Here is a 27,736-nt window from a genome sequence, read left to right as displayed (position 1 = left end):
AAGTCTGCGCACTCTCCAGAACCAACCGCAGAATTTGCAAGATCTTGGCACCATTTTGCAGCAACAATGGCGTCGTCTTCCCAATCATGTGTTCACAAGCATCACAAGGTCCATGCGGAGGCGTTGTTTGGCAGTTGTCAACATGGTGGCCATACACGCTACTGAACTTGTGTGCCATCAGATTCTCGTGCTTGGGACTTATGATTTAAACTGTTGATGTTATTACCGAATACCGTAGGTGCTTGGAACAAATTATGGTTACCACCGTTAATTAAAATCCTTCTTTGGACATTAATGATTAAAAATAACCTTCCCTGATACATTTGTCCGTTGTATATCATATTACTTTAAAAAATGTGAATTCTTTAATTTGACTCAGTATATATAAGTATTTGTAGACAAAACTTCAAATTCTTCAATTCTGCCATGTTCGTTGTACAAAGTAGTTGTATAATATATATAGAATATGAAATAATACGTAAATTTACTCTTCCGGTCTGAATGATCACTTTTGTTTGAACATTCATTTGTCGGTAAAATACGCCTTTGTGCCACCGTTTGTGGTTCCATAAGAATAAAGAATTCGACCATGAATTGTATAATGGCGGCCTATCAGTAATGTAATGTTGACCAGGGAAGTCAGTGACTGCAACATGAGCGGCGGCCAGCACCGTCGGGAAGACATCACAACATCATTCAGGTCACCACCTGACCAGGTGATGCTCCTCAGTAGGCACACAGACAAACACTGCATGCTGGGAACTTTCCCTTCGACGGAAACCACACGAGTTTTTTTTAAATGGAACGTGGATGAACAGATGGCACATCTGTTGCAAGAGTATGACACTAACCGACAACGCCCAGTGCCATTTTGATAAAAACAAAACATTGTCGTTATCTACAAGTCACGTGAAAGGTGTGTTAATCAGCGCTGATTATCAAGATAGACAGAACTGCCGGAGTCGTTCAGCATGGAATGGTAAATACTCATCTCAAAAATGTCTTTTTTTGTCAGTGAAAGGATGCACAGTATGTTTGGTTATGTGTCATGACATTAGCTTTTGACATAATTGCATGTAAATTAAAAGACGTTTTACTGGTAAATGCTTTATGACATAATGTGATGAAATACTTTGCAGATGTTTCACGAAGACACGCTGGGAAGAAACATGCTTAAGCGTTCAGTCTCAAGTAAATTTCTATCTATCTATCTATCTATCTATCTATCTATCTATCTATCTATCTATCTATCTATCTATCTATCTATCTATCTATCTATCTAGAAGATAGCAACCCATGCTTGCCGTAAAAGGCGACTATGCTTGACGTAAGAGGCGACTAACGGGATTGGGTGGTCAGGCTCGATGACTTGGTTGATGACACCGTATCCCATTTGCATGGACCGATGCTCATAATGTCTATCACTGGATTGTCTGGTCCAGTCTCGAGTATTTACAGACCGCCGTCATATAGCTGGAATGTTGCAGAGTGCAGCGTCAAACAACAAACGAAAAATATATCTGTCTATCTTATCTCCACTGTTACATATACATTAAACATTAAACACTGTTACACGTTTCTATAAGTGCAAGGTCGCTGTTATACTTTAACATACACGTAGAAACAGTGTTACACTTAACCACACATATGTGAACACTGTTACGCTTTTATATAAGTGTAAGGTCGCTGTTATACTTTAACATACACGTAAAACACATAACCACACGTTTGAGAACATCATTCCACTTAAACATATGTGTGTAACAACACCGTGACACTTTGATATGTGTCTAACAACACTGTGACACTTTGATATGTGTGTAACAACACCGTGACACTTTGATATGTGTGTAACTACACCGTGACACTTTGATATGTGTGTAACTACACCGTGACACTTTGATATGTGTCTAACAACACTGTGACACTTTGATATGTGGGTAACAACACTGTGACACTTTGATATATGTGTAACTACACCGTGACACTTTGATATGTGTGTAACAACACTGTGACACTTTGATATGTGTGTAAGAACACTGTGACACTTTGATATGTGTGTAACAACACTGTGACACTTTGATATGTGTGTAACAACACTGTGACACTTTGATATGTGTGTAACAACACCGTGACACTTTGATATGTGTGTAAGAACACTGTGACACTTTGATATGTGTGGAACAACACTGTGACACTTTGATATGTGTGTAACAACACTGTGACACTTTGATATGTGTGTAACAACACCGTGACACTTTGATATGTGTCTAACAACACCGTGACACTTTGATATGTGTCTAACAACACCGTGACACTTTGATATGTGTAACAACACCGTGACACTTTGATGTGTGTAACAACACTGTGACACTTTGATATGTGTGTAACTACACCGTGACACTTTGATATGTGTGTAACTACACCGTGACACTTTGATATGTGTCTAACAACACCGTGACACTTTGATATGTGTCTAACAACACCGTGACACTTTGGTATGTGGGTAACAAAAACCGTGACACTTTGATATGTGTGTAACAACACCGTGACACTTTGATATGTGTGTAAGAACACCGTGACACTTTGATATGTGTCGAACAACACTGTGACACTTTGATATGTGTCTAACAACAACGTGACACTTTGATATGTGTCTAACAACACCGTGACACTTTGATATGTGTCTAACAACACCGTGACACTTTGATATGTGTGTAACAACACCGTGACACTTTGATATGTGTCTAACAACACCGTGACACTTTGGTATGTGGGTGACAAAAACCGTGACACTTTGATATGTGTCTAACAACACTGTGACACTTTGATATGTGTGTAACAACTCTGTGACACTTTGATATGTGTCTAACAACACCGTGACACTTTGATATGTGTCTAACAACACCGTGACACTTTGATATGTGTGTAACAACACCGTGACACTTTGATATGTGTGTAACAACACCGTGACACTTTGATATGTGTCTAACAACACCGTGACACTTTGGTATGTGGGTAACAAAAACCGTGACACTTTGATATGTGTGTAACAACACCGTGACACTTTGATATGTGTGTAACAACACTGTGACACTTTGATATGTGTGTAACTACACTGTGACACTTTGATATGTGTGTAACAACACCGTGACACTTTGATATGTGTGTAACAACACCGTGACACTTTGATATGTGTCTAACAACACCGTGACACTTTGATATGTGTCTAACAACACCGTGACACTTTGATATGTGTGTAACTACACCGTGACACTTTGATATTGTCTAACAACACCGTGACACTTTGATATGTGTCTAACAACACTGTGACACTTTGATATGTGTCTAACAACACCGTGACACTTTGATATATGTGTAACAACACCGTGACACTTTGATATATGTGTAACAACACCGTGACACTTTGATATATGTCTAACAACACCGTGACACTTTGATATATGTGTACAACACCGTGACACTTTGATATGTGTGTAACAACACCGTGACACTTTGACATGTGTCTAACAACACCGTGACACTTTGGTATGTGTCTAACAACACCGTGACACTTTGATATGTGTGTAACAACACTGTGATACTTTGATATGTGTGTAACAACACTGTGACACTTTGATATGTGTCTAACAACACCGTGACACTTTGATATGTGTGTAACATCACCGTGACACTTTGATATGTGTGTAACAACTCTGTGACACTTTGATATGTGTGTAACTACACCGTGACACTTTGATATGTGTGTAACAACACTGTGACACTTTGATATGTGTGTAACAACACCGTGACACTTTGATATGTGTGTAACAACACCGTGACACTTTGATATGTGTGTAACAACACTGTGACACTTTGATATGTGTGTAACTACACCGTGACACTTTGATATGTGTCTAACAACACCGTGACACTTTGATATGTGTGTAACAACACCGTGACACTTTGATATGTGTCTAACAACACCGTGACACTTTGATATGTGTGTAACAACACTGTGACACTTTGATATGTGTTTAACTACACTGTGACACTTTGATATGTGTGTAACTACACCGTGACACTTTGATATATGTGTAACAACACCGTGACACTTTGATATGTGTCTAACAACACCGTGACACTTTGATATGTGTCTAACAACACTGTGACACTTTGATATATGTGTACAACACCGTGACACTTTGATATGTGTGTAAGAACACTGTGACACTTTGACATGTGTCTAACAACACCGTGACACTTTGGTATGTGTCTAACAACACCGTGACACTTTGATATGTGTGTAAGAACACTGTGATACTTTGATATGTGTGTAACAACACTGTGACACTTTGATATGTGTCTAACAACACCGTGACACTTTGATATGTGTGTAACAACACCGTGACACTTTGATATGTGTGTAACAACACTGTGACACTTTGATATGTGTGTAACTACACCGTGACACTTTGATATGTGTGTAACAACACTGTGACACTTTGATATGTGTCTAACAACACTGTGACACTTTGATATGTGTGTAACAACACTGTGACACTTTGATATGTGTGTAACAACACTGTGACACTTTGATATGTGTGTAACTACACCGTGACACTTTGATATGTGTCTAACAACACCGTGACACTTTGATATGCGTGTAACAACACCGTGACACTTTGATATGTGTCTAACAACACTGTGACACTTTGATATGTGTGTAACAACACTGTGACACTTTGATATGTGTTTAACTACACTGTGACACTTTGATATGTGTGTAACTACACCGTGACACTTTGATATGTGTGTAACAACACCGTGACACTTTGATATATGTGTAACAACACCGTGACACTTTGATATGTGTCTAACAACACCGTGACACTTTGATATGTGTCTAACAACACTGTGACACTTTGATATGTGTCTAACAACACTGTGACACTGTGATATGTGTCTAACAACACTGTGACACTTTGATATGTGTGTAACAACACCGTGACACTTTGATATGTGTCTAACAACACCGTGACACTTTGATATGTGTCGAACAACACTGTGACACTTTGATATGTGTGTAACAACACCGTGACACTTTGATATGTGTCTAACAACACCGTGACACTTTGATATGTGTCGAACAACACTGTGACACTTTGATATGTGTGTAACAACTCTGTGACACTTTGATATGTGTGTAACAACACTGTGACACTTTGATATGTGTGTAACAACACTGTGACACTCTGATATGTGTCGAACAACACCGTGACACTTTGATATGTGTGTAACAACACTGTGACACTTTGATATGTGTCTAACAACACCGTGACACTTTGATATGTGTGTAACAACACCGTGTCACTTTGATATGTGTGTAACAACACCGTGACACTTTGATATGTGTCTAACAACACCGTGACACTTTGATATGTGTCTAACAACACCGTGACACTTTGATATGTGTCTAACAACACTGTGACACTCTGATATGTGTCGAACAACACCGTGACACTTTGATATGTGTGTAACAACACTGTGACACTTTGATATGTGTGTAACAACACCGTGACACTTTGATATGTGTCTAACAACACCGTGACACTTTGATATGTGTCTAACAACACTGTGACACTTTGATATGTGTCTAACAACACTGTGACACTGTGATATGTGTCTAACAACACTGTGACACTTTGATATGTGTGTAACAACACCGTGACACTTTGATATGTGTCTAACAACACCGTGACACTTTGATATGTGTCGAACAACACTGTGACACTTTGATATGTGTGTAACAACTCTGTGGCACTTTGATATGTGTGTAACAACACTGTGACACTTTGATATGTGTGTAACAACACTGTGACACTCTGATATGTGTCGAACAACACCGTGACACTTTGATATGTGTGTAACAACACTGTGACACTTTGATATGTGTCTAACAACACCGTGACACTTTGATATGTGTGTAACAACACCGTGACACTTTGATATGTGTGTAACAACACCGTGACACTTTGATATGTGTCTAACAACACCGTGACACTTTGATATGTGTCTAACAACACCGTGACACTTTGATATGTGTCTAACAACACCGTGACACTTTGATATGTGTCTAACAACACTGTGACACTCTGATATGTGTCGAACAACACCGTGACACTTTGATATGTGTGTAACAACACTGTGACACTTTGATATGTGTGTAACAACACCGTGACACTTTGATATGTGTCTAACAACACTGTGACACTTTGATATGTGTGTAACAACACCGTGACACTTTGATATGTGTGTAACAACTCTGTGACACTTTGATATGTGTGTAACTACACCGTGACACTTTGATATGTGTGTAACAACACCGTGACACTTTGATATGTGTCTAACAACACCGTGACACTTTGATATGTGTCTAACAACACCGTGACACTTTGATATGTGTCTAACAACACCGTGACACTTTGATATGTGTCTAACAACACTGTGACACTCTGATATGTGTCGAACAACACCGTGACACTTTGATATGTGTGTAACAACACTGTGACACTTTGATATGTGTGTAACAACACCGTGACACTTTGATATGTGTCTAACAACACTGTGACACTTTGATATGTGTGTAACAACACCGTGACACTTTGATATGTGTGTAACAACTCTGTGACACTTTGATATGTGTGTAACTACACCGTGACACTTTGATATGTGTGTAACAACACCGTGACACTTTGATATGTGTCTAACAACACCGTGACACTTTGATATGTGTCTAACAACACCGTGACACTTTGATATGTGTCTAACAACACCGTGACACTTTGATATGTGTCTAACAACACTGTGACACTCTGATATGTGTGTAACAACACCGTGACACTTTGATATGTGTGTAACAACACTGTGACACTTTGATATGTGTGTAACAACACCGTGACACTTTGATATGTGTCTAACAACACTGTGACACTTTGATATGTGTGTAAGAACTCTGTGACACTTTGATATGTGTGTAACAACTCTGTGACACTTTGATATGTGTCTAACTACACCGTGACACTTTGATATGTGTGTAAGAACACTGTGACACTTTGATATGTGTGTAAGAACTCTGTGACACTTTGATATGTGTGTAACAACTCTGTGACACTTTGATATGTGTGTAAGAACTCTGTGACACTTTGATATGTGTGTAACTACACCGTGACACTTTGATATGTGTGTAACTACACTATGTCACTTTGATATATTTTTGTAACATTACTGTGACCCTTTAACCTTCTCTGCAAATGGTTTCGTTGTCTGTTGCAGGTTGCTGATTGTTTGTGTGCTTCTCGCCACCGTTGCTGGTAAATGCCTGCTTTTCTTTAGATCGTGGTTAACATGGTCGTCGTACTTGCATGGTCGGTCACAATTTGAAAGTTGGACGGATTAGAATAAAGACTGAGAAAGATATATTTCAACACTCTTACTTTACTTTTCCACGTCCATTAAGATATAAGGTGTCAATCGCTTACGCATACACATTAATACATAATTGGTTGTTGAATACTGACGAAATGTTATTTATGATTTTTTTTCATTTTCTCATGTAGGTACTTTGACGCAAGGTTTACCGAGACTCAGGTGAGACAAAACATATTTTTTCCTCTTTGCTCCAGAAGGACGGGTTTTTTTTTTAAATTTAACCATCGATAACCCTACGGAGTGTGTACATTAGAGAAGAAAATATAGGTTTTTTTCTGGTGTTAATTTAATCTACATTTTCTGTAACGTATTTATTAACTTGATTGACGTCTTCCATGTTACGTTTTAGTTCAGAGGACTACACATTTCTGGAGCGCCTTCCTTCACCTCGTGTAGCACTTCCGGCAGGGTTCAAGGTCAAGTATGTCGGTGAAGGCGGGGTCATCAAGGACTCTAAACAATCCTCTGGTCACTGGATTGAAATTGCAGGTAGTCCACACTGTTCGGACAGTGCAGTATATGAGGTGAGGTCTGTGTGTGTTCCAGCACATGGTGGTCGGAATTACCTGTTCTCTGTTCCCCTTTGCTGTGAGGTGTCATTCCAAATATCTGTCACTCAATCTACGATTGAACACTTATTATTGATACCTGGTTCTTGTATATTCTATTTAATACACAATGACATTTAGAAAACGATCAAATGTACCACATGTTATATTTGGAATAACACTTTCTTAGTAAAGTACAGATTCTAGTATTTTTGTGGGTTGAGTCCCATCCGGGATTCGAACCCACACACCTCATCGTCAGCACTCAAAGTCAGCGATCTATCCCACTCAGCTTCCACAAAAATGAAAGTCCGACAACTGGTAGTCTTGATCACGTACTTTGTGTACCCCTCTGACAAGTGTATGAATAACTATGAAACTATGAATACACAATGCCATTTAGAAAGTGGTCATATGTAACAAATATCTGGGCCGATTTCATATGGCACTTCGCTTGGTTGACACTCATTTCTGTACGGTCCAGCAGTACAGAACCATCAACAAAATCAACATTGACATTGAAATAATGTCCCACATCCTTGGCTCGTTTAAGAAAACAGTGGAATGCCTTGTTTTCATCATCCCTTGACATGCTTCACAGAGGATCATCAGACAAATAAATGTGTGCAAAAGTGCACAATACAATTCTGTCATAAAAGCTTCCACGTTAATCAAACGACGCGCTCCCATTATAACTGGTAAATATAAGCGATTTAGGGAACAGTGAGGGTATTGGGGCGTTGTTTGTTAGTGTTTTTGTTGTTGTTGGATGTTTATTTTGTTGGTTGTATGTTGTCTGTTGTTCGTTGTTTATTGTTGTATTTTGTTCGTTGTTTGTTGTGTTCTTTGTTTATGTTTGTTGTTGGTCGTTGTTTGTTTTATGTTGTAGTTGGTTGTTGGATGTTGTTGTTGTTGTTGTGTTGTTATTACGTCCATTTTTTGTGCTGGCAGGCTGCACTGATCATCAGCTTACAGTCCCGTCACATGCCGACAGAGGTGTTCTCAAGACTCGCCGGGAAGTCCTCAGTTGGAGTTTTTACAAAGGCAGAGAAGATCACGATCTACCCCGAATTCTATCATCTAAAAGATACACCTGACTGTAAAGGTACAGTGTCGACTATATACATGTCCGACATACGAATACTAATGCCAGTTCTATGAGTGAGTAGGGTTTTATGCCGCGTTTTGCTACAATCCAGCAGTATCACATTAGAAATTTGCTTCACACATTGTACCTATGTAGGGAATCGAACCCGGCCCTTCGGCGTGAAAAGGTAACATTTGACCACTGGGCTACCCGACCAAGCTATACCGTATAGATATTAATAATACCCAATCAATTTTATGACAAAATGGTATAATGTTTGTGAAGTACAAATGCACTATGAGATGTTATGTATATTAAACAGTGCACAGTTGTGCCCGACTATCATAATGATAGAAGTGTCCGCGCTATACTGAAACATTATCTTAACGCTAAGGCGATCGAAACTCCCATACTTTAACACTGGCTTACGATAGTCGTAGCGCTGAGGTGATCGGAACTCCCATACTTTAACACTGGCTTACGATAGTCGTAGCGCTGAGGTGATCGGAACTCCCATACTTTAACACTGGCTTACACTAGTCGTAGCGCTGAGGTGATCGGAACTCCCATACTTTAACACTGGCTTACGATAGTCGTAGCGCAAGGATCGCTTTGTGGCACGGGGCCCGGGTGTGTGACTATCATACCCTGGGCTCTGTGGTACGAGAATACAGCTGACCTTGCAATCAATGTTGGCTCACACTGCAGGGACATGCGCTGGCCACTGCTCTCACACCTGCACATCTGACGGCCGGAAGTGGGAGTCGCTCGGAGGGGTTGATGGGACCGGAAGGGCCATTGTCCTGGACGACAACGTCCTGTGCACTCCCCAAGATCCACACCATCACAGAGAAAACATCCTGGTCCATGAGTTTGGGCACGGCGTTCAGAAATATGGCCTTGATTCCGCACATATTCAAAAGGTGTGTAACTTGAGTTTCATATCAGTAATCAACACTTGTATCTGTTACCTGCAGGAGAAGGACGGAGGAGACGGGTAACACGTATAATACACGGGGTAACATCAGTGGTAACGATAACACCTCTCCATAGTGAATTGAGTTAGTCCTGCTCGACAAAATATAGTGTGCAGATTGGGTTGTAAGCTACTTACGTCCATCCGTCCGTTGGCACTGGACTAACAGCGCTTTTTCAAAACTACTGAACATTTCAATATCGTATTTTCCTAACATGTTTACATGTTTCTACCTCAGGGATTTCTGTTTGATGGAAAATATTATAAGTCAGCTCTTCAAGTGAGAGAGTGAGTATGGTTTTATGCCGCTTTTAGCAATATTTCAGCAATATCACGGCAGGAGACACCGGAAATGGGCTTCACACATTGTGCCCCATGTGGGAATCGAACCCGGGTCTTCGGCGTGGCAGCTCTTCAAGACATACAATTTTGTTTAAAAAAATTACAGGCGGCGCCAATATTCTTATTTCGACCCACAACTTATTATTAAGTTGAACATCGAACCTTTCAATAGAACGATTACTTTTGGGAATTGAACCTGAAGGCAAATATTTTTTTCCAGCGTTTTCGGGATTATTGTTTTCAAACGATTAACTGACATTTAAATCTAACATTTGTTTGTTCAGACAACTGAAACATGGTAACATTTCCTCAATGTCCGTCACTTTCCGTCCAGGTCATCGCCGCCTACAACCACGCTAAGGCTGCTCACCTGTGGACACACTCGGCCTATGCTATGACCAACTACAAAGAATACTTCGCGGAAGCGGCTACCGCCTTCTTCAACGTCAACCAACAAACCAGTGCAGCCGGCATGAACAAGTGAATCTAAATAGTTTTATATTCGGATTTTATAAAAAGGACGTATTTTCATAAGAGCAGATTAAGTCAAACTTGTTTGGAGAGGGACTATGCTGCATGGTCGGTCAACCTTTTTCAGACAAGGTCTAGATTGGAGTCTTGTTTCTGTCTAGGTCTAGACGGGCACCTTGTTTCAGTCTAGGTCTAGACGGGCACCTCGTTTTAGTCCAGGTCTAGACGGGCACCTTGTTTTAGTTTAGGTCTAGACCGAATGATGTATAGTATACCATAGACGCTATAGGCATACCCTGGATGCGGCTACCGTTTGTTCCGGAAATAGGATTTCATTGTTAATTTTAGGTGTTGTAGACAAGATGTCCCATTTGAATTTATTACCCACCTGATCCCAAGGTTGCAGACTTTATAGGAAGGGGGAGGGGGACATTTTTCATTATGAATAATGTTTTCAATTCTTTCCGTTCCAGATGTGGGCATGGTTATTATTGTGACACTGAGGCGCATGCTCGAGCGTGGCTGAAGCAGCACGACCCTCAGATCTATGACGTTCTTGTTTATGCTTACACCAACAACCACCCCGAGATCGCCAGCCATCTGAAGATATGCCAATCACACTAACAGACATTATAGCTAAAATGGATAGAATTATCATTAAACCGCCCGCATGTTATCAGAAATAGCCGCCCACTGTAACTTTATAATGCCCTCATGTTGCTTGACGACGGGCCATTATCACGCCCGTTTTTAGGTGACGTCACAGGAATAGGGATAGGTGACGCCAAGTTCAATAGTGACGTCATCTGGTTTGTTCTATGACGTTTCCATATTTGTAAAAGTGGGTCAGTGAAATTCTTATTGATTGCAGTAAATGTTTCTAAACCGATATTGTTGTTTATTACTTGCCCGTGAAGAGATCCCCCGTTTAATAAACATACAGCTATATTACACATTGTGTGATACCAAAACGCGTGCTTATGTACTTTCGGAACACGTTTGACGAACAAATATTGAAAGCTCGCAACATCCCTTGGCTTATTCAACGACATTGCGACACTGCGTGTGGAGATGAAAGATCACTGAGAGGAGCTTATGCACACTCGATGACCCCAGCAACCTTGTTGCTACGCTGACGTCACATGGCATTGTTTCGCCGATGGATCTTGAACAAAATTCCACAAATTACGTCATCGGGTATTGTGACGTTATTGTAAACTTTGAGGTGCAAGGCCCCGTTCCACAAGGCGATCGTATTGTAGCGCACCAACAGTCGTAAGTCTAAGTTAAAGTATGTGAATTGCGATAACCTTAGCGCTACGATAATTTTGTGGGACGGACACCTGAATTCTAAAGGTTGGCCGTTGTATGGTATTACATTCATACGTTTCAACTTTTGACGTGTTTGAAATATTATTCTGTTAAACTCAATTAGATTATGCCGTGGATCGTGTAGGTGTCACACTCACTCACTACTCACACTCCACAGTATAATTCTAAAAACGTTACAAATGGCAAGTAATAAATAAAATACTATGATTTTTATGAAACTCGTTCTTTTTATTTGATAACAAATTCTATCCATTTTAGCTATAAAAACGGTACCGCTATTTTTGAGGGCATTATCATTTGCAGAAGCCCTCGGTCTTTTCAACTGCCCTCCTTAGTCGGGCAGTTAATGGAAGACCTCGGGCTTCTGCAAATGATAATGCCCTGAAAAATAGCGTCTCCCTTCTAACAAACACAGTCTGAAATATATTATCTGCTGAAAATGAATAGTGACTTTATATGTTATTCTTCAAATGGATTTTGTTGTAGACAGCAATGCCTAATAATAGAATCGAAACTTTCGTAAATTAAAAGACAAAATCAGAATTTCACCCGAGAGTCTTTTGAACTCAGATATTAACAAGAGTTGAAAATAGTTTAAAACTCCGCTTACGGGTAATGAATGTAAACCACAATTGTTCATATTGTTTTCAACATGCCTGGGTTCATTAAATATTTTGGGGGAATTGTTTTATTGTAAATATAATTTGAAACCGTGTTGATGCATCGCATCAAATCTTTTCTTCATTTCCTGTTTTTCATCTTAAACAATGTTTTTGACTTCTATGCGATTACCTCCCTTTACATACTGAACAATACATGAGTGCAGTAGCATTTTCAGGCCCAAACTAGGTCAAGCCGCATTCCGCTTGTGATAAAATGAAAATATTACTGACCAACTAACACATGTAACAACATATCGAGACTTTCAAGAACTAGTAAACTAGTAGACTACAAGTAGAAAATGGCATGTTATAAACAATTGTTTAAAGATAGAAATGCACAATTAGCCTTCTCGGAAAACTATCTCCTCTCATTAATGCGATAAACGTTCTAACAGATGTGATACATTTCAGGGTTTAAATAAAAAATAAGCTAAACATCCAACAAAATATCGAGAATTTTAAGAACTGCTAGACCAAATGGGACAATGTTATTAACAAATGTTTTGAAAAATAGAAATGCATATCGCTATCTCCCGTACTTCATAAATTCATGACCTGGAGTGAGTGAGTGAGTGAGTGAGTTATATCACGGCCAATGAGCTAAATGTGGGAGGTAAACCCGAAGCGATGGACATCTCAGACGTTTACCACTTACGTAAAACCCACGAGCTGACAAACCTGGAAACATAATCGGGGCGAACCGGGATTCGAACCAACAAACATAGGTTCCTGGTATGCCTAAGGGACGCAACTCTGCACAGCGAATCGCGGCGCCCTAGACGGCTGGGCCCCCCGTGCCCCCACCTGCTTTGGAACCCCCTGGGAAGAGCGGTAGACTGATTAGGTCATGGCCTTCCTTTCATTATTGTGACAAATTTTCTGCGACATTTTATGAATTTAGGGGATTCGTAAAAATAGAACTGAATAGCTAAGAACATAACGGGATGTGAAAAACACATATACCAAAACTGAATGGTCACAGACAATTGTAGGTAAAGTTAGAAGTGGACATATTTCCTATACAATTACCCATAAACCCCCATGTCCCCCACATAATTTTAACAGAACTGTTACAAATAGAACACGGCAGCATGGCCGCTATTGAATAACCAGATATACGGCGGAGATTAGTGATGTCATTTGATTGTGACGTCATGATAACAATGACGTCACAATGTTCGAAAATTATTGTGATGTAGTTTCATTGGAACTATATCTCCAAGGAGATATTTCATATGTCGTGTGAAATATCATGTTTCTCTCATCTCGTTGCGGGGGCAAAGGAAATATTTTTTCCCGTCACGAGATGAGGGGAAAACATGAAATTTCACGAGATATATGCAATATCCTATTTATTATATACTTTTTGTGTAGGTGTCTACCGGAAAATTAAATTATTTCATTTGCAATGTAAAACCTTAAAACGTAAATTCTCCCTACACGACACACAGGGACGGCCCACCACCCCTTGTATTTGCGAGTTTCGTGTTTGCACAATTTTCAATATAAGCAAAATTATCAACGGTGTTGGAAGCGAAAGAATACACTATGGTAAAGTAACAAAAATGGCGCTTTGGGAAACGAATTGACGAGTACAATGCGAAATTTTCGAGAGTTTAAAACGACAATGCATGTAAGTAATATTAACTCCATAAATGACCATCTGTCATTATTTTGTCTTGCCTTTGTGGAACTAACGTAAAAAGGACGTCAACAGTTTGTGTACGGGCTTAAAACTTACGATAAAGGGGGACAATTTAAGGGGAGGTAATTCTTGCATGACAATAGTTCCGTCAGTGTCATGTTCACTGCAATGAAATGTCGAGTGTTATGTTCACCGAGTGAAAATATCACTTTTCTCAACATCAGAAAACTGAGTTTTTCACACAGAAGTATATATAAATAGAGGATATTTCATGTGGTGAGTGAAATATTTTGTTTCTCTTATCGAGTGACAGGGAAAGGAGAGATTTTCTGCGCTCTGTCACGAGATGAGAGAAATATGATATTTCACGAGACATATGGAACATCTATTTATTATATACTTTTGTGTAGTTGTTTATCGAAAAATTAAATTATTTCAGTACAAATGTAAAACTTTGAAACGTAAATTCTCTCTTCCTAACACACAGGGACGTTTCATCATCCCTTGTAATTGTGACTTAAAGTAGTACTACTACTTAAGTAGTTTCGTGTTTGCAAAATCATACAAAAGTATAAAAAAATATCTAGGATCACGGAAATTCTTTATCATACATTTGGATATGATTACATACAAAATCAACTTTAACCAAAAATATTCTTGAAATCTACGAGCGAAAGAATACACGCTGGTTAAGTAACAAAAATAAATAAATGAGAACCTTACAGTATATTACAGAATATTTTCAAGAGAATAACAAACGGCAAGAAGCGATATTAAATCCATAAATGACGACCTGTTATTATTTTGCCTTGTCAATGTGGAACTTATGTTCAAAGGAAGTCGACAGTTTTTTTGTAGATATTATACGGCGGCCAAAGCGTTAAACAACACACAAGCTCTAAAATTCAAAGATTTAAGGTGTTAAGAAAAATGGAATAATGACAATCTTATCAACTAATGTAAAGACATGTAGGTGAGTACAAACTACGTGCCAGATATAACATAGCTTTAACTGATTAAATGTTGTGGGAGTAACTTATATAACTCTTACAGGTTACATAATCAGAATATTTGTACGTTACCCATTTAGGTAGTTTAAGACCTATAATATTTGATACATTTAGTTTTCTTGAACAATTTCTGTCAGTATTTTATGCTGGTCTGATTGCGATAGCTTTCATTTCTTTTACAAATGTCTAAATAATTCATTCTAATCTTATATATCTTTACGTTTGTGATTTGTGGTATATAAACTATATGGGTGTGAATGTCTATTGAGAAATCCAATTTTATCGATATTCTGTAGGGGTATCTCAGAAACCAAATAATAACTCAAATATATATTTATACAAATTAAATCCGTTTGAAATAATTTACCACTACTATAATTTTGATATGTATAATCTATCCACACGAATCCAACCGTTTATGATATGATAAACATCGAAGTTAAACATTATTGTCAAGGCACTAGTTATGGAAGTGGATTGTCTCTATACATGTCAATGCTAGCTGGCATACATTGAATTTATACCCCAGAGCAATGTTCGATAAAGTCGTATCTCTAGATAGTTGACAACAGCTACGAGTATCATTTGGTATTCAAACCAAAGCGGACATAGACCTTAATTTTGTACTTTTGATATGGCCAAATGGATACAATGAAAAATGTGAATGACCTGAGCAAATACAGCTCTATTGTTACATGTTCAATTTACTAATACTAATATTTTAGTACAATATATATCTTTTTTAATGGAAAGTAAGAAATATCCTTATATTTTCATTATTTTTGTACTCCTCAAAAATGGAACTATACATGCATAAATTTGATTACTCCGAACCCGATCGTTTCTGTATGGAAGAAATGTAAATACATTTCTTAAGTAATCAGTAAATTTCATTAAATTTTAGTAAGACCCCATGGTCCCTAGTATGGTGGTCTCCCTTTAGTTACTTACGATCCCTAGCCCATTTATATATTGTGTTGTTCACTTATACTTACGACTTTTATATATTCTCAACTAGTTTTAAAAAGACTCTGTGATATTCAAGTTATTGTACTGTCCATCGTTGACAGCTTTTTATATTGTCTAAATATGTGTCTTATTAATGTACTTCTCGTCACGATATGGCTGAAATACTGCCGATGTGACGTTAAATTTTAACTCACTCACTCACTCATTAAATTTTGCCCGAAACGTAATGTTGTGACGTCGCTACGGAGCAATTCGCCCAATCACAGGTGCAATGCCATGAACGTGCAGTATGCAATTTTCTGAACTGTCGTGACAATCCCTCTGTCAGCAAGGTTTAACAGGCCAGGACAATGACTGCTGACACACACATCAGAAAATCAGTAAACGAGCCGTTAAAATGCCACGTCTATCAGAAGCACAACCCAACAACGCGATCGGCCGACTGCAAGCGGGTGAAGCACAACAGCATGTGGCGCAGGTGATGGGTGTAACCAGATTGACTATCTCTAACTTGTGGAGACGTTACAAGGTCAGGACGACCTCGCGTTACAACGCCTGGCCATGATCGCTACATCCGGGTACGACACCTGCGAGACGTTTCATCACGACGACGTCAAAGCCTCACAAGCACGGGACTGCGTCGAATATCGGATCAGAATGTTCGAAATCGTCTAAGAGCAGCCGGTATTCTAGCCAGGAGACCTGTACGGCATAACATCCTGACGCCGCATCACCTCTGTGAACGTCTGCAGTGATGTCGTCAGAGAGTCACATGTCCGCAAGCAAGATTGAGACGTGTTCTGTTCAGAGACGAATCCCGTTTTCTGCTGACACGTGCTGATGGACGTGCCCGTGTGTACCGACGTCGTAACGAACGTTACGCTGAAAATTGCGTTCAGCAAATGGATCGTTTTGGAGGGGGAAGCGTCATGGTGTGGGGAGGCATTCATCACGGAGGCCGGACAGCACTTGTGAGAGTGGATGGTGCTCTGAATGGCTAAGCTACCAAGACGAGATCCTGCAGCGCCAGGTTGTCCCCTTCGTCAACGTCAATGGCGGCATCTTTCAGTAGGACAACGCCAGACCCCACGTCGCACGTGTTTCGTCGCGAAATGGCCAAAGGTGCCACAATTTACAACGTAAATGACAGATCCTTTTCTTTGCTGCTGGGTTTCAGCAAAGAATTAAAACATTAAACATCTACATCTACTTTCGTTTTATTTACAGTGTTGAACCCAACTCACCAACTGTACCTGTGAAAAGAAGACACCAGAAACTGACACTCATTCTCGTATATCTGTGGTGATCCTTTCCTGCTGAAAGTAACAGGTTATAGATGTAAACCTACAGAACAATCTTTCTTCAGCACAGACCTGGCAAATTAGGATTTGAGATGACGGCAAACCAACATGTATACACCAACAGCTTGATAAGATAATTGACTCCGTTCATTATTCATAAGTTCAAGTGTACGCTGTTTCCTATGTGTTTCAAGGTGTAATGTTAGGGTTTTCGCCAGTAACGTGACTTTAGTCACGAACAAAAACATAGGTAGCATTGTCATACCGACCCAGTATACAACAGACTTGAATAATGCTGAATGTCTGCTGTTCGATCAAAGGTTTCATCATTGTCAGTTAGAATAACTTCCCTTACTTTCGTCCTTGACTTTTTATGCCATGTTTTTACGCAACGGCGCATTCGCGAGAAGACCGTTTCAAGCAAGAATAGTAAAGTATCTTTTCTCACATTATTTTAATTCGAATAGCTATAGTGTAGTAACACTACATTTAACATTTTCTCTTTTTGAAAAATGTCTTTACATGACACACATATGCTACAAAGGAAAGCATCAACGACGACAGTGAGTGAGTGAGTATGGTTTTACGCCACTTTTAGCAATATTTCAGCAATATCACGGCGGGGGACAGCAAAAATGGGCTTCACACATTGTACTTATGTGGAGATTCAAACCCGGGTCTTCGTCGTGACGGGCGAACGCTTTACCCACCAGCCACCCCACCGCCCCATCAACGACTAGAATCTAGCTATCGTGCAACTATTCTCACCTGCATTCGTGATAAGTAGACTTACAAAGATGTCATAAATGTGACTGTAGCATGCAAACATTCAGAAAGTGATAAATGTAGCTGACATGCATTAGTGCGCATCTGTTTTACAGTGGATGCCAAATAAATAATCTTTTGTGAAGAGGTTGGTGTGTACGGCTGTCCATGTGAAGGAGCTGACTACAAATGAATTACATACAGTTGTCATGGTCATATTGTTTTAGCCGCAATACATTTATAGACAACTACTTATTGACGACACGTCTAATAAATGCACAGAGCTGCACGAATCAATGAGTCAGTGTTGCAAATTGACATATTGAATGGTATTTTGGGAGCCACTAAACATTTTATGTCACCGGGAAGAACGGAAATAGATGCGTTCAGAACTATGTGACCAGGTGACAACCATCTGCTGATCATTTATTTCTCCGTGTTATGGTTTGCGGCTGGGAAATCACCGTGCTGTCATTGGTAAACACCACTCTTTTTCAGTCTCAGAACAAAAATGAGTTCTCTCTCAAAGTTACGATAAGTATCGTACCTTTGTACGATATAAGACAGGTTCAGATAGTTTCGAAGCTGAATCTTATCGTAAACTTAAGCTATCTTATCTTTGATCGTAAGGTGTTAAGATTAATCTTAACTAAGATCGTTTCGAAAATCTAGGCCCAGCCTCAAAAACAAAATGACAATCTGCAATGTCGTTTCGTGTCTAGCGCCATGTCAAATGCCACGACACAGAGTCTATACTAATATGAAGCACGACACTAAAGTGAGTGAGTGAGTATGGTTTTACGCCGCTTTCGAGCAACATTCCAGCAATATCAAGGCGGGGGATACCAGGCATGGGCTTCACACATTGTACCCATGTAGGGAATCGAAACCGGTTCGACATCTAAGGCACCCAGAGGGCTGTTTAACTCACACAATGGATATGTCGTGGGACGCAAATCCTGATCACGTAGCTACAACAGGTGAATACTTAGACGGTAAAGATTATGCGTTTTTTAGTATTTGACGATTCGCTGTACAGAGTTGCGTCCCTTGGGCACGCCAGAAACCTATGATTGTGGGTTCGAATCCCGGTTCGCCCCGATTATGTTTCTAGGTTTGTCAGCACCATACCCGTGCTCCTGGGTTTCACCGAAGTGGTTAACGTCTGAGACCTGCATCACTTCGGGCTTTCCTCCCACATTAAGCTGACACGCCGTGATATAACTTGAATACGATTAAAAGCGGCTTTAAACCCAAATCACTCACTCATTCACTCAAGAAATATCCATTTTGCCGTGGCTACAAACCGATTGACAGCAAGCGGTTATATTTAGCAGTGCGTGCACCTCGAACTAGGTCAATGGCGCTTTAAGGTCATCTATACATTTTTCTTTATGAGCACCAGCTGTTAGATATAGTCGGATCCTGACGGACAGTATGTTATGTATGGCCTACAGAGGCTCGTTGAAGCTGAAAGCGCTCGTCTTTAATAGATAAATTATCTCTCAAGGTTTTTTTAAATCTTTATACTGTCTGAGAGCTGAATGTCACTAACTTTGTGTATAGGTACAGCTAAAGATCGACTCACAATAGCATATGATCCACGTTATGTGTCAATATATAATAGTGTCGCAAGTTAACCTATGTGTAATAAGAACGTTTTGTTAGTGAGTGAGTGGGTATGGTTTTACGCCGCTTTTAGTAATATTCCAGACACCAGAAATGTGGTTCACACACTGTATATATGTGGGGAATCGAACCATGGTCTTCGGAATTACGAGCGAACGCTTTAGCCATAAGGCTACCCCCACCGCCCCTAGAACGTTTAGAGAACGTTTAGAGAACGTTTAGAGAAGTGGATGTATGACAACCCAGCTATGGTGCAGACTGTCATATTCAGTTATACGGGGACTTTAACGCCCGAGTCGGTTGTGGAAATCAGACTCCTGTTTCTGTACATAATGAAGCGTACAAATATTCTTTTCCAGATGAGTCTGTGCCTTTATCAATATACCGATATTCAAGTGATAGTTGGGTTAAAATCATTCGGAAATTTACTTTAATTTTTCCTAACAATTAAGGATGTAGTGTGATCGGTTGAACTTTTCTGTTACAAAAACAAAATATCAGTAGTCAACAGCGTTGAGACTAATCATATGCCTCTAATCTTATATCTCATAGATGATTTAAAGGATACCGTACGATTAGAAAATACACCATGTACTGTCAAGTATGAATGAAATAACTGGCATGTTGAAACTGTTATAGCCACCATGATTGTAGGTTACGGAGAGTGACGAGTTGTGACGAATGTCGTGTGACCTATACAAAAACATACCGCTAAAAGCACATATGAAACTTCTACCTTACAGAAACTGAAATTGCGCGAAATACGAAATCAATAACATAAATGTTTAGATTGGATCTAAATTCTTAACATTCATATCCCCTGCACACCTGTGGTAAACAGTTTCGTAAATTTACTGAAGACATATTTGTTTTATTTTTGTTTTGTCTTCTGGTAGGGGTACCATAATTGTTTTAAACCTCTCAAACCTAGTGACGGATACACAGAAAGGTCTTTTGAGTCAGGAGGAAAACATGGATATTCGGCGTTCGGGTTCACACCTGACATTAGATTATTTAGGAGAGAAGATTGTGCAAGCTCAATAATTAGTGTTCGCTGTCTTCACGGACTATTGAGCAACATTGACAGGCCAACCGAAATTGCAGCTTCCTGATGTATCGCTATCTAAACACACGCTCGAAATCATGCTTCCTGATGACAGCAGCTGACGCCACCCCTGCCTTTGTACAATAACTGGGGTGTCATGAGGGTACCAACCCCCTTTAGGTACACTGGATGTCGCAGTGCCGTAAGCACGAAATGTTTACCTGGTACGCCGATGCCGGTATGTCCATGTTGAAATTGTATTTTCGTAATATTGTCAATGATGCAAAGAGTGACAAAAATATATAAAATATATAGCCCTAAGCTTATAAGATCGCATGGTCATGCATTTTATATGACAATCTAATTAACTAGTACCAGCTGTGTACGTGGATAACACTCAATGAGTTCTTAAATTGGATGCCAAGGCAAATTACGTGGTATGCCGGATACCGGATGCCGGATGCCACATGTGGTGGGTGGGCACCTCTATCATTTGGAACACCTGCAACTCATTCTTTCAATTGACCATGAATACGGGAGGTAAAACCATTACAATGAGAAATGGTGCGTCTCAACTGAAACTGAAACATTTTTAAGACTAACTCCGTAGAGAAGTGTCGCATCTCAAATGGATCTGAAATATTTAAAGACAAAGTCTTTATAGAAGTGTCACATCTCAACCGGATCTGAAACATTTAAAGACTAACTCTTTATAGAAGTGGTGCATCTCAACGGGATCTGAAACATTTAAAGACTAACTCCTTATAGAAGTGGCGTGTCTCAACCGGATCTGAAACATTAAAGACTAACTCCTTATAGAAGTGGCGTGTCTCAAAGGGATCTGAAACATTAAAGACCAACTCCTGATATAAGTGGTGCGTCTCAACGGGATCTGAACCATTTAAAGACTAACTCCTTATAGAAGTGGTGCGTCTCAACGGGATCTGAAACATTTAAAGACAAACTCCTTATATAAATGGCGCGTCTCAACATGATCTGAAACATTTAAAGACCAACTCCTTATATAAGTGGCACGTCTCAACCAGAAGCTTAGAGCTTTGTAATAACTCTCAATATAAATGCAAAAGGGATCAGACTTCCAGACGACCTCAGCTGACACTACAACTGCCTTTCTACGGTAACTGGGGTATCATTGGGTGTGGACAGCACCCGCAACTCATTCTTACACTTCACCATGAATGCGGAAGGTTATACTTTCCCTACTACTCGGAACATTCTGACCAGCAAAATACACCCCTATATCTACTGACCACATTCTTCACAGAGAAAGTCCAGCATAGCATGGCTTTCTCAGAATGGAGCCCACGTGACCACGGACAGTTGCAATGTGTAACCCATGTCCAGGCACCTTGGTCGTCTGGGTATAACCTACAATTGTAGAAGGACATGCTTACATTCAGTCAAAGTCACCGTGACTACAGAAACTATATGGAGTTAAAGTAACGACGAGTTTAAGCTATAACATTGAAAAAAATATTCTGTCAGGAAAATCTATCTGCTTCGTCTAAGTGACGCGTCTCAAACTGGATATGAATCATAAAAAACCCTCATTATTATAGGAAATTGAGCGTCTCAAATGAAACTCAAACATTAAACGACCAACAAATGATAATAATAGGATTTAGCGCATGACAACTTGATCTGAAACATTAGAGATCATCACATTAAACTAGGGGGTGGCGCATCTCAACTGGAGCTAAAATATTAGAGAACAACGCATTGAGACTGGAGGTATCTCAACTAGACCTAAAACATGTGCGAACATCACTTAATAACATATATCACAAATAGAGCTTAAACATTAGAAACTAACCGATTATGAATTAGCGCATCACAACAGGACCTGGAACGTTTGAGACCAAGTTATCATATGAAGTGGCGAGACGCAACGGGATCTGAAACATTAAAGACCAACTCCTTATTGAAGTGGCGAGACTCAACCGGATCTGAAACATTAAAGACCAACTCCTTATTGAAGTGACGAGACTCAACCGGATCTGAAACTTTAAAGACTAACTCCTTATTGAAGTGGCGAGACTCAACAGGATCTAAAACATTTAAAGACTAACTCCTTATTGAAGTGGCGAGACTCAACCGGATCTGAAACATTTAAAGACTACCTCCTTATTGAAGTGGCGAGACTCAACCGGATCTTAAACATTTAAAGACTAACTCCTTATTAAAGTGGCGCGTCTTAACTGGATCTGAACCATTTAAAGACTAACTCTTTACAGAAGTGGCGTGTCTCAACCGGATCTGAAACATTAAAGACTAACTAACTCCTTATAGAAGTGGCGCATCTCAACAGGATCTGAAACATTAAAGTCCAACTCCTGATATAAGTGCTGCGTCTCAACATGATCTGAAACATTTAAAGACAAACTCGTTTTTGAAGTGGCGTGTCTCAACCAGAAGCTTAGAGCTTTGTAATAACTCTCAATATAAGTGCAAAAGGGATCAGACTTCCAGACGACCTCAGCTGACACTACAACTGCCTTTCTACGGTAACTGGGGTATCATTGGGTGTGGACAGCACCCGCAACTCATTCTTACACTTCACCATGAATGCGGAAGGTTATACTTTCCCTACTACTCGGAACATTCTGACCAGCAAAATACACCCCTATATCTACTGACCACATTCTTCACAGAGAAAGTCCAGCATAGCATGGCTTTCTCAGATTGGAGCCCACATTACCACGGACAGTTGCAATGTGTAACCCATGTCCAGGCACCTTGGTCGTCTGGGTATAACCTACAATTGTAGAAGGACATGTTTACATTCAGTCAAAGTCACCGTGACTACAGAAACTATATGGAGTTAAATTAGCGCCGAGTTTAAACCATAATATTGAAAAGATGATTCTGTCAGGGAATATTCTGTTTCGTCTGAGTTGCGCGTCTCAAATGGAACTCAAACATTAAACGACCAAAAAATAATAATAATAGGATTTGGCGCATCTCAAATGAATCCTTTGAGAGCTTCACATTAACCTAGGAGGTGGCGCATCTCAACTGGAGCTAAAATATTAGAGAACAACGCATTGCGACTGGAGATATCTAAACCAGAGCTAAAACATGAGAGAGCATCACATAATAACAGATGTCATAAATGGAGCTTACACATTAGAGTCCAACTCATTATATGAAGTAGCGCATCACAACAGGAGCTGAAATGTTTGAGACCAAGTCATTATCTGAAGTAGCGCATCTTATTTGGAGCTGAAACACCAGAGACCAACTCAGCATATGAAGGGGCGCGTCACACATGGTGATGAAAAATTAGAGAGACCAACTCATTATTATAGAAAGTAATGCGTCTTAGCTGGAGCTAAAAAAGATGGACTCATTATAATAAGAAATGGGGCGCCTCAAGGGGTACCGAAACAATAAAATACCAACATAACTGTCCTGCAGGCAAGTAGATATTATTTTGTATCGTCCTGCGATGTTTTCACTTCCCCTTATGATTTTTATAAAGTTTCATGTTCTCGGTTATTATTACCATTTTCTGCAATTAACCTTTATAAAGTAAAAATTAACAAATATATTCAGCGGCTTTGCATGATATTGTGCTGACTGAAGTTAATTCATAACTTGTTCATATTCACAGCATTGAACATATTCCTACTTTTCCCTTGAAAGTTTAATTTTTAATTTCTGAACCAATCAAGGATTTGGATCTGATATGTGAGGATATTTAAGACAGACAGTACAAAATAATTCATAGTACCCGCCATCCAGTCATCTTCACCAATTCGCTTTCAACAGAAATAATGAATATAATTATATTCCTTTTAAAATTTGTTTATTTCTTTAAAGAAAGTTGCCAAGTGTGCCGTCTATTAATGATATGAGTGACGTTTATACTTATTATTTCTAAGAACGTGCGAGAGATAAAACATATTTTAGGTTAAAAATTATCTTGCATACTGTGCTTTGTTTTTAACCTGCACACTTTAGAAAAATACACAGCTGTCTAGAGAGGGGTGCGCAATATAAAATATACGCCATCATACTTTGTGATGTGTTTTTTCCCCAATGCAAATACATTACCGTGAGCACGTTACACTGGAAATACCATGTCAAGAAATCCGTACTAAAGTACGCAAATTAATTATGTAATTACACTGTCTGGTTATAAAACGGTTCATTGTATATCTGGACTTATGTTTGTAACCTATTTCATTATTTTAAAAAAATAATTCACTTTTGTTTACATTAATTTCGACGAAATCGTTTGTGAAGTGATCGGTTATCAAATAAAAGTTTCAGATTCAAATCTGCCAATCATTGCATCAAAATTCTTTGATGTTTTATTATTGGGTAATTTTGAACCGAAACACCGGTAGAAAAGTGTTGACAGCTGATTGTTGTGTCCGTTTTAGTTTACGAGAAATACGCGTAGTAATCTTAATCTTTGCATATAAAGCAATGACTAGCTGAAAGGAAATACAATTTAAACGGTAAATAATATTGGCTAGTGATATTTTATCTCAAATTTCAAATTTGTATTGACCATGTTTGTTATTACCCTGCATGAATTCGCTGGAGGGATATGCTGTTATTCTGTGCCTCATACTTGAATATTTTTTTCTCCTAAATTCTGAATCACGTAGAGGAGGGTGCGCATGACTATACTCAAGAAAATACAATCTTTTATTGAATTTGATTAGAGATGAATTGATATGACTGACGTGTACTCGCCCGGTAGAACGAGCGTTTGTTCACTTCTTTCTCGCCCTGCACATGCTACCACTCGTCAATACGAGCGGACGAGTGGTATTTCCGAGTACTGCCAAATCATTTCAATAAGCATAAAATCGAAAACGATAATGTCTGTATTTGCGCCGTCTGAGAGATCTAGATGGATCCCAACTTGAGCTAAAACATTAAAAGCACAACTCATTTCAACAGTAGGTGGCGCGTCTAATGGAACTAATACATTAAAAAAAACTAACCCGTTTTTGTAGGAAGTGGGATCATATGTCACAACTGAAGATAAAACATTTGAGATGAACTGATCATGATTTCAAGCATCTGAGCTGGAGCTAAAACATTAAAAGACGCACTAATTATCATTTATTTATTCACATTATGTCATGATATAATCGGCCGTATCAACTACTAACAGCAACAGCAACATCCTGGCATCCACATTAGCACAACGTCCAACGACTCGCCAACAGCTGTAAACATCCAACACTAAAGTCTCCGACCTAACCACAATCAAACAAAGTTCTGCTCCCATTCTTCTTCGAATAAATAAAATGTTTAATGGAAATTGTAGCAGAGTCGATTGTGTGATTCCGACTATATATGAATATGTGTTTGTGAATCACTCCAGAATAGTAAAGATACCAGGTGTTCGTGAAAAGGTGAGCGTATACTGCACCACCGGTGGCACCCGTCACAAACACATGTAAAGGCAATTAAGTCAATTGTTGACCTGAAGAAACACGGAAACATCTTCCATGCAGCCATGCAGAGATTAATATTAAATAGCATCAAATTTCAAATTTCAAAATGTATATTCCAAATTGTAAATCTACATGGACCTAAATCTCTTTACACTCGACGTATTACTAAATGGCACAATTTCTCTAACTCGACTCATTCAGACAAATTAAGATCACAAGGCCATTGCAGATGTAAACTCTGCAACTAAACACCATAACGTACAAACTGAAAAACAACCGAGGACCTTGACGACTGATCTTTAGATCATGATCACTAACAAACTTCTGTTCGAGCTCTACATCAATATATAAAAACAATCTAGCTTTACACTTTAAACCATTTAATGCATCGGCAGTATTCTCGGCAATTTCAAATGTCATCAAAATATACAGCAAACATTTTAGATTAATCTTTGACAAAACAAAACTCCAAACCAACCAATTGACAAAACAACATTTCTCCATTTCGGATCGGGGTCGAAATTATCTCTAAATATTGTGATATTCGTTCATATGGTAGAGCGTTTGCCAGGAGAGTGGAAAGTCGGGAGTTCGATCATCGGCCGCGTCATACCAAAATACGTTAAAAGATGGAATTTAAAATTTATCCTGTCTGGCGCTCGGAATTGAGGGCCTAAACAAGGCTCGGAGTCAGTATACTTTGGCTGAGTGGGGGTATTCACGTTAAACTGCGTCGTGGTATCTGAGTGGGCTAGCACTATAAAATCGGCGTTAGTCCGGACACAAACGCAGGGAGCCACACACACACACACACACACACACACACACACACACACACACACACACACACACACACACACACACGTGCATGAACGTCGCTACATACGTGTAATAATATTGAACGCGACTTTTAAACCCCATTTCACCTCACCTATCTATGAATCTATCCAACTAGATTATACAACCAACTTATGTAGGTCAGCACTGCCATCATCAGTCGCCTTACCCCGCCTCCCAGCCAA

At 39.4% G+C, this 27,736-nt stretch overlaps 1 protein-coding gene across 1 annotated transcript; it reads left to right on the top strand.

The window, feature by feature from the left end:
- The first annotated feature begins 653 nt into the window (after positions 1-653).
- Positions 654-12,424, top strand: LOC139446622 (uncharacterized). The gene is made up of 8 exons (XM_071227903.1): positions 654-838; positions 7,336-7,373; positions 7,620-7,650; positions 7,841-8,015; positions 8,991-9,144; positions 9,835-10,049; positions 10,779-10,924; positions 11,389-12,424. The coding sequence occupies exons 1-8, from the start codon at positions 654-656 to the stop codon at positions 11,537-11,539; spliced, it is 1,095 nt and encodes a 364-aa protein (XP_071084004.1). The 3' UTR covers positions 11,540-12,424.
- Positions 12,425-27,736: the final 15,312 nt, after the last annotated feature.

The sequence above is a fragment of the Haliotis cracherodii genome, unplaced genomic scaffold (assembly GCF_022045235.1).
Source record: "Haliotis cracherodii isolate W230 unplaced genomic scaffold, xgHalCrac1.p SCAF_6, whole genome shotgun sequence".
NCBI classification, from domain to species: Eukaryota; Metazoa; Mollusca; class Gastropoda; order Lepetellida; family Haliotidae; genus Haliotis; species Haliotis cracherodii.
The sequence above is the reverse complement of the archived record's forward strand: the minus strand, read 5'-3'. Positions and strand labels throughout refer to the sequence as shown.

What these genes read in the sequence shown, in the direction of transcription:
- LOC139446622 (XM_071227903.1), top strand. Translation starts at nt 654, where the DNA reads ATGAGCGGCGGCCAGCACCGTCGGGAAGACATCACAACATCATTCAGG. An exon ending in GCTTCTCGCCACCGTTGCTG is followed by an intron (nt 7,374 to 7,619) that starts GTAAATGCCTGC and finishes TTTCTCATGTAG; the next exon opens with GTACTTTGACGCAAGGTTTA. An exon ending in ATTCCGCACATATTCAAAAG is followed by an intron (nt 10,050 to 10,778) that starts GTGTGTAACTTG and finishes CTTTCCGTCCAG; the next exon opens with GTCATCGCCGCCTACAACCA.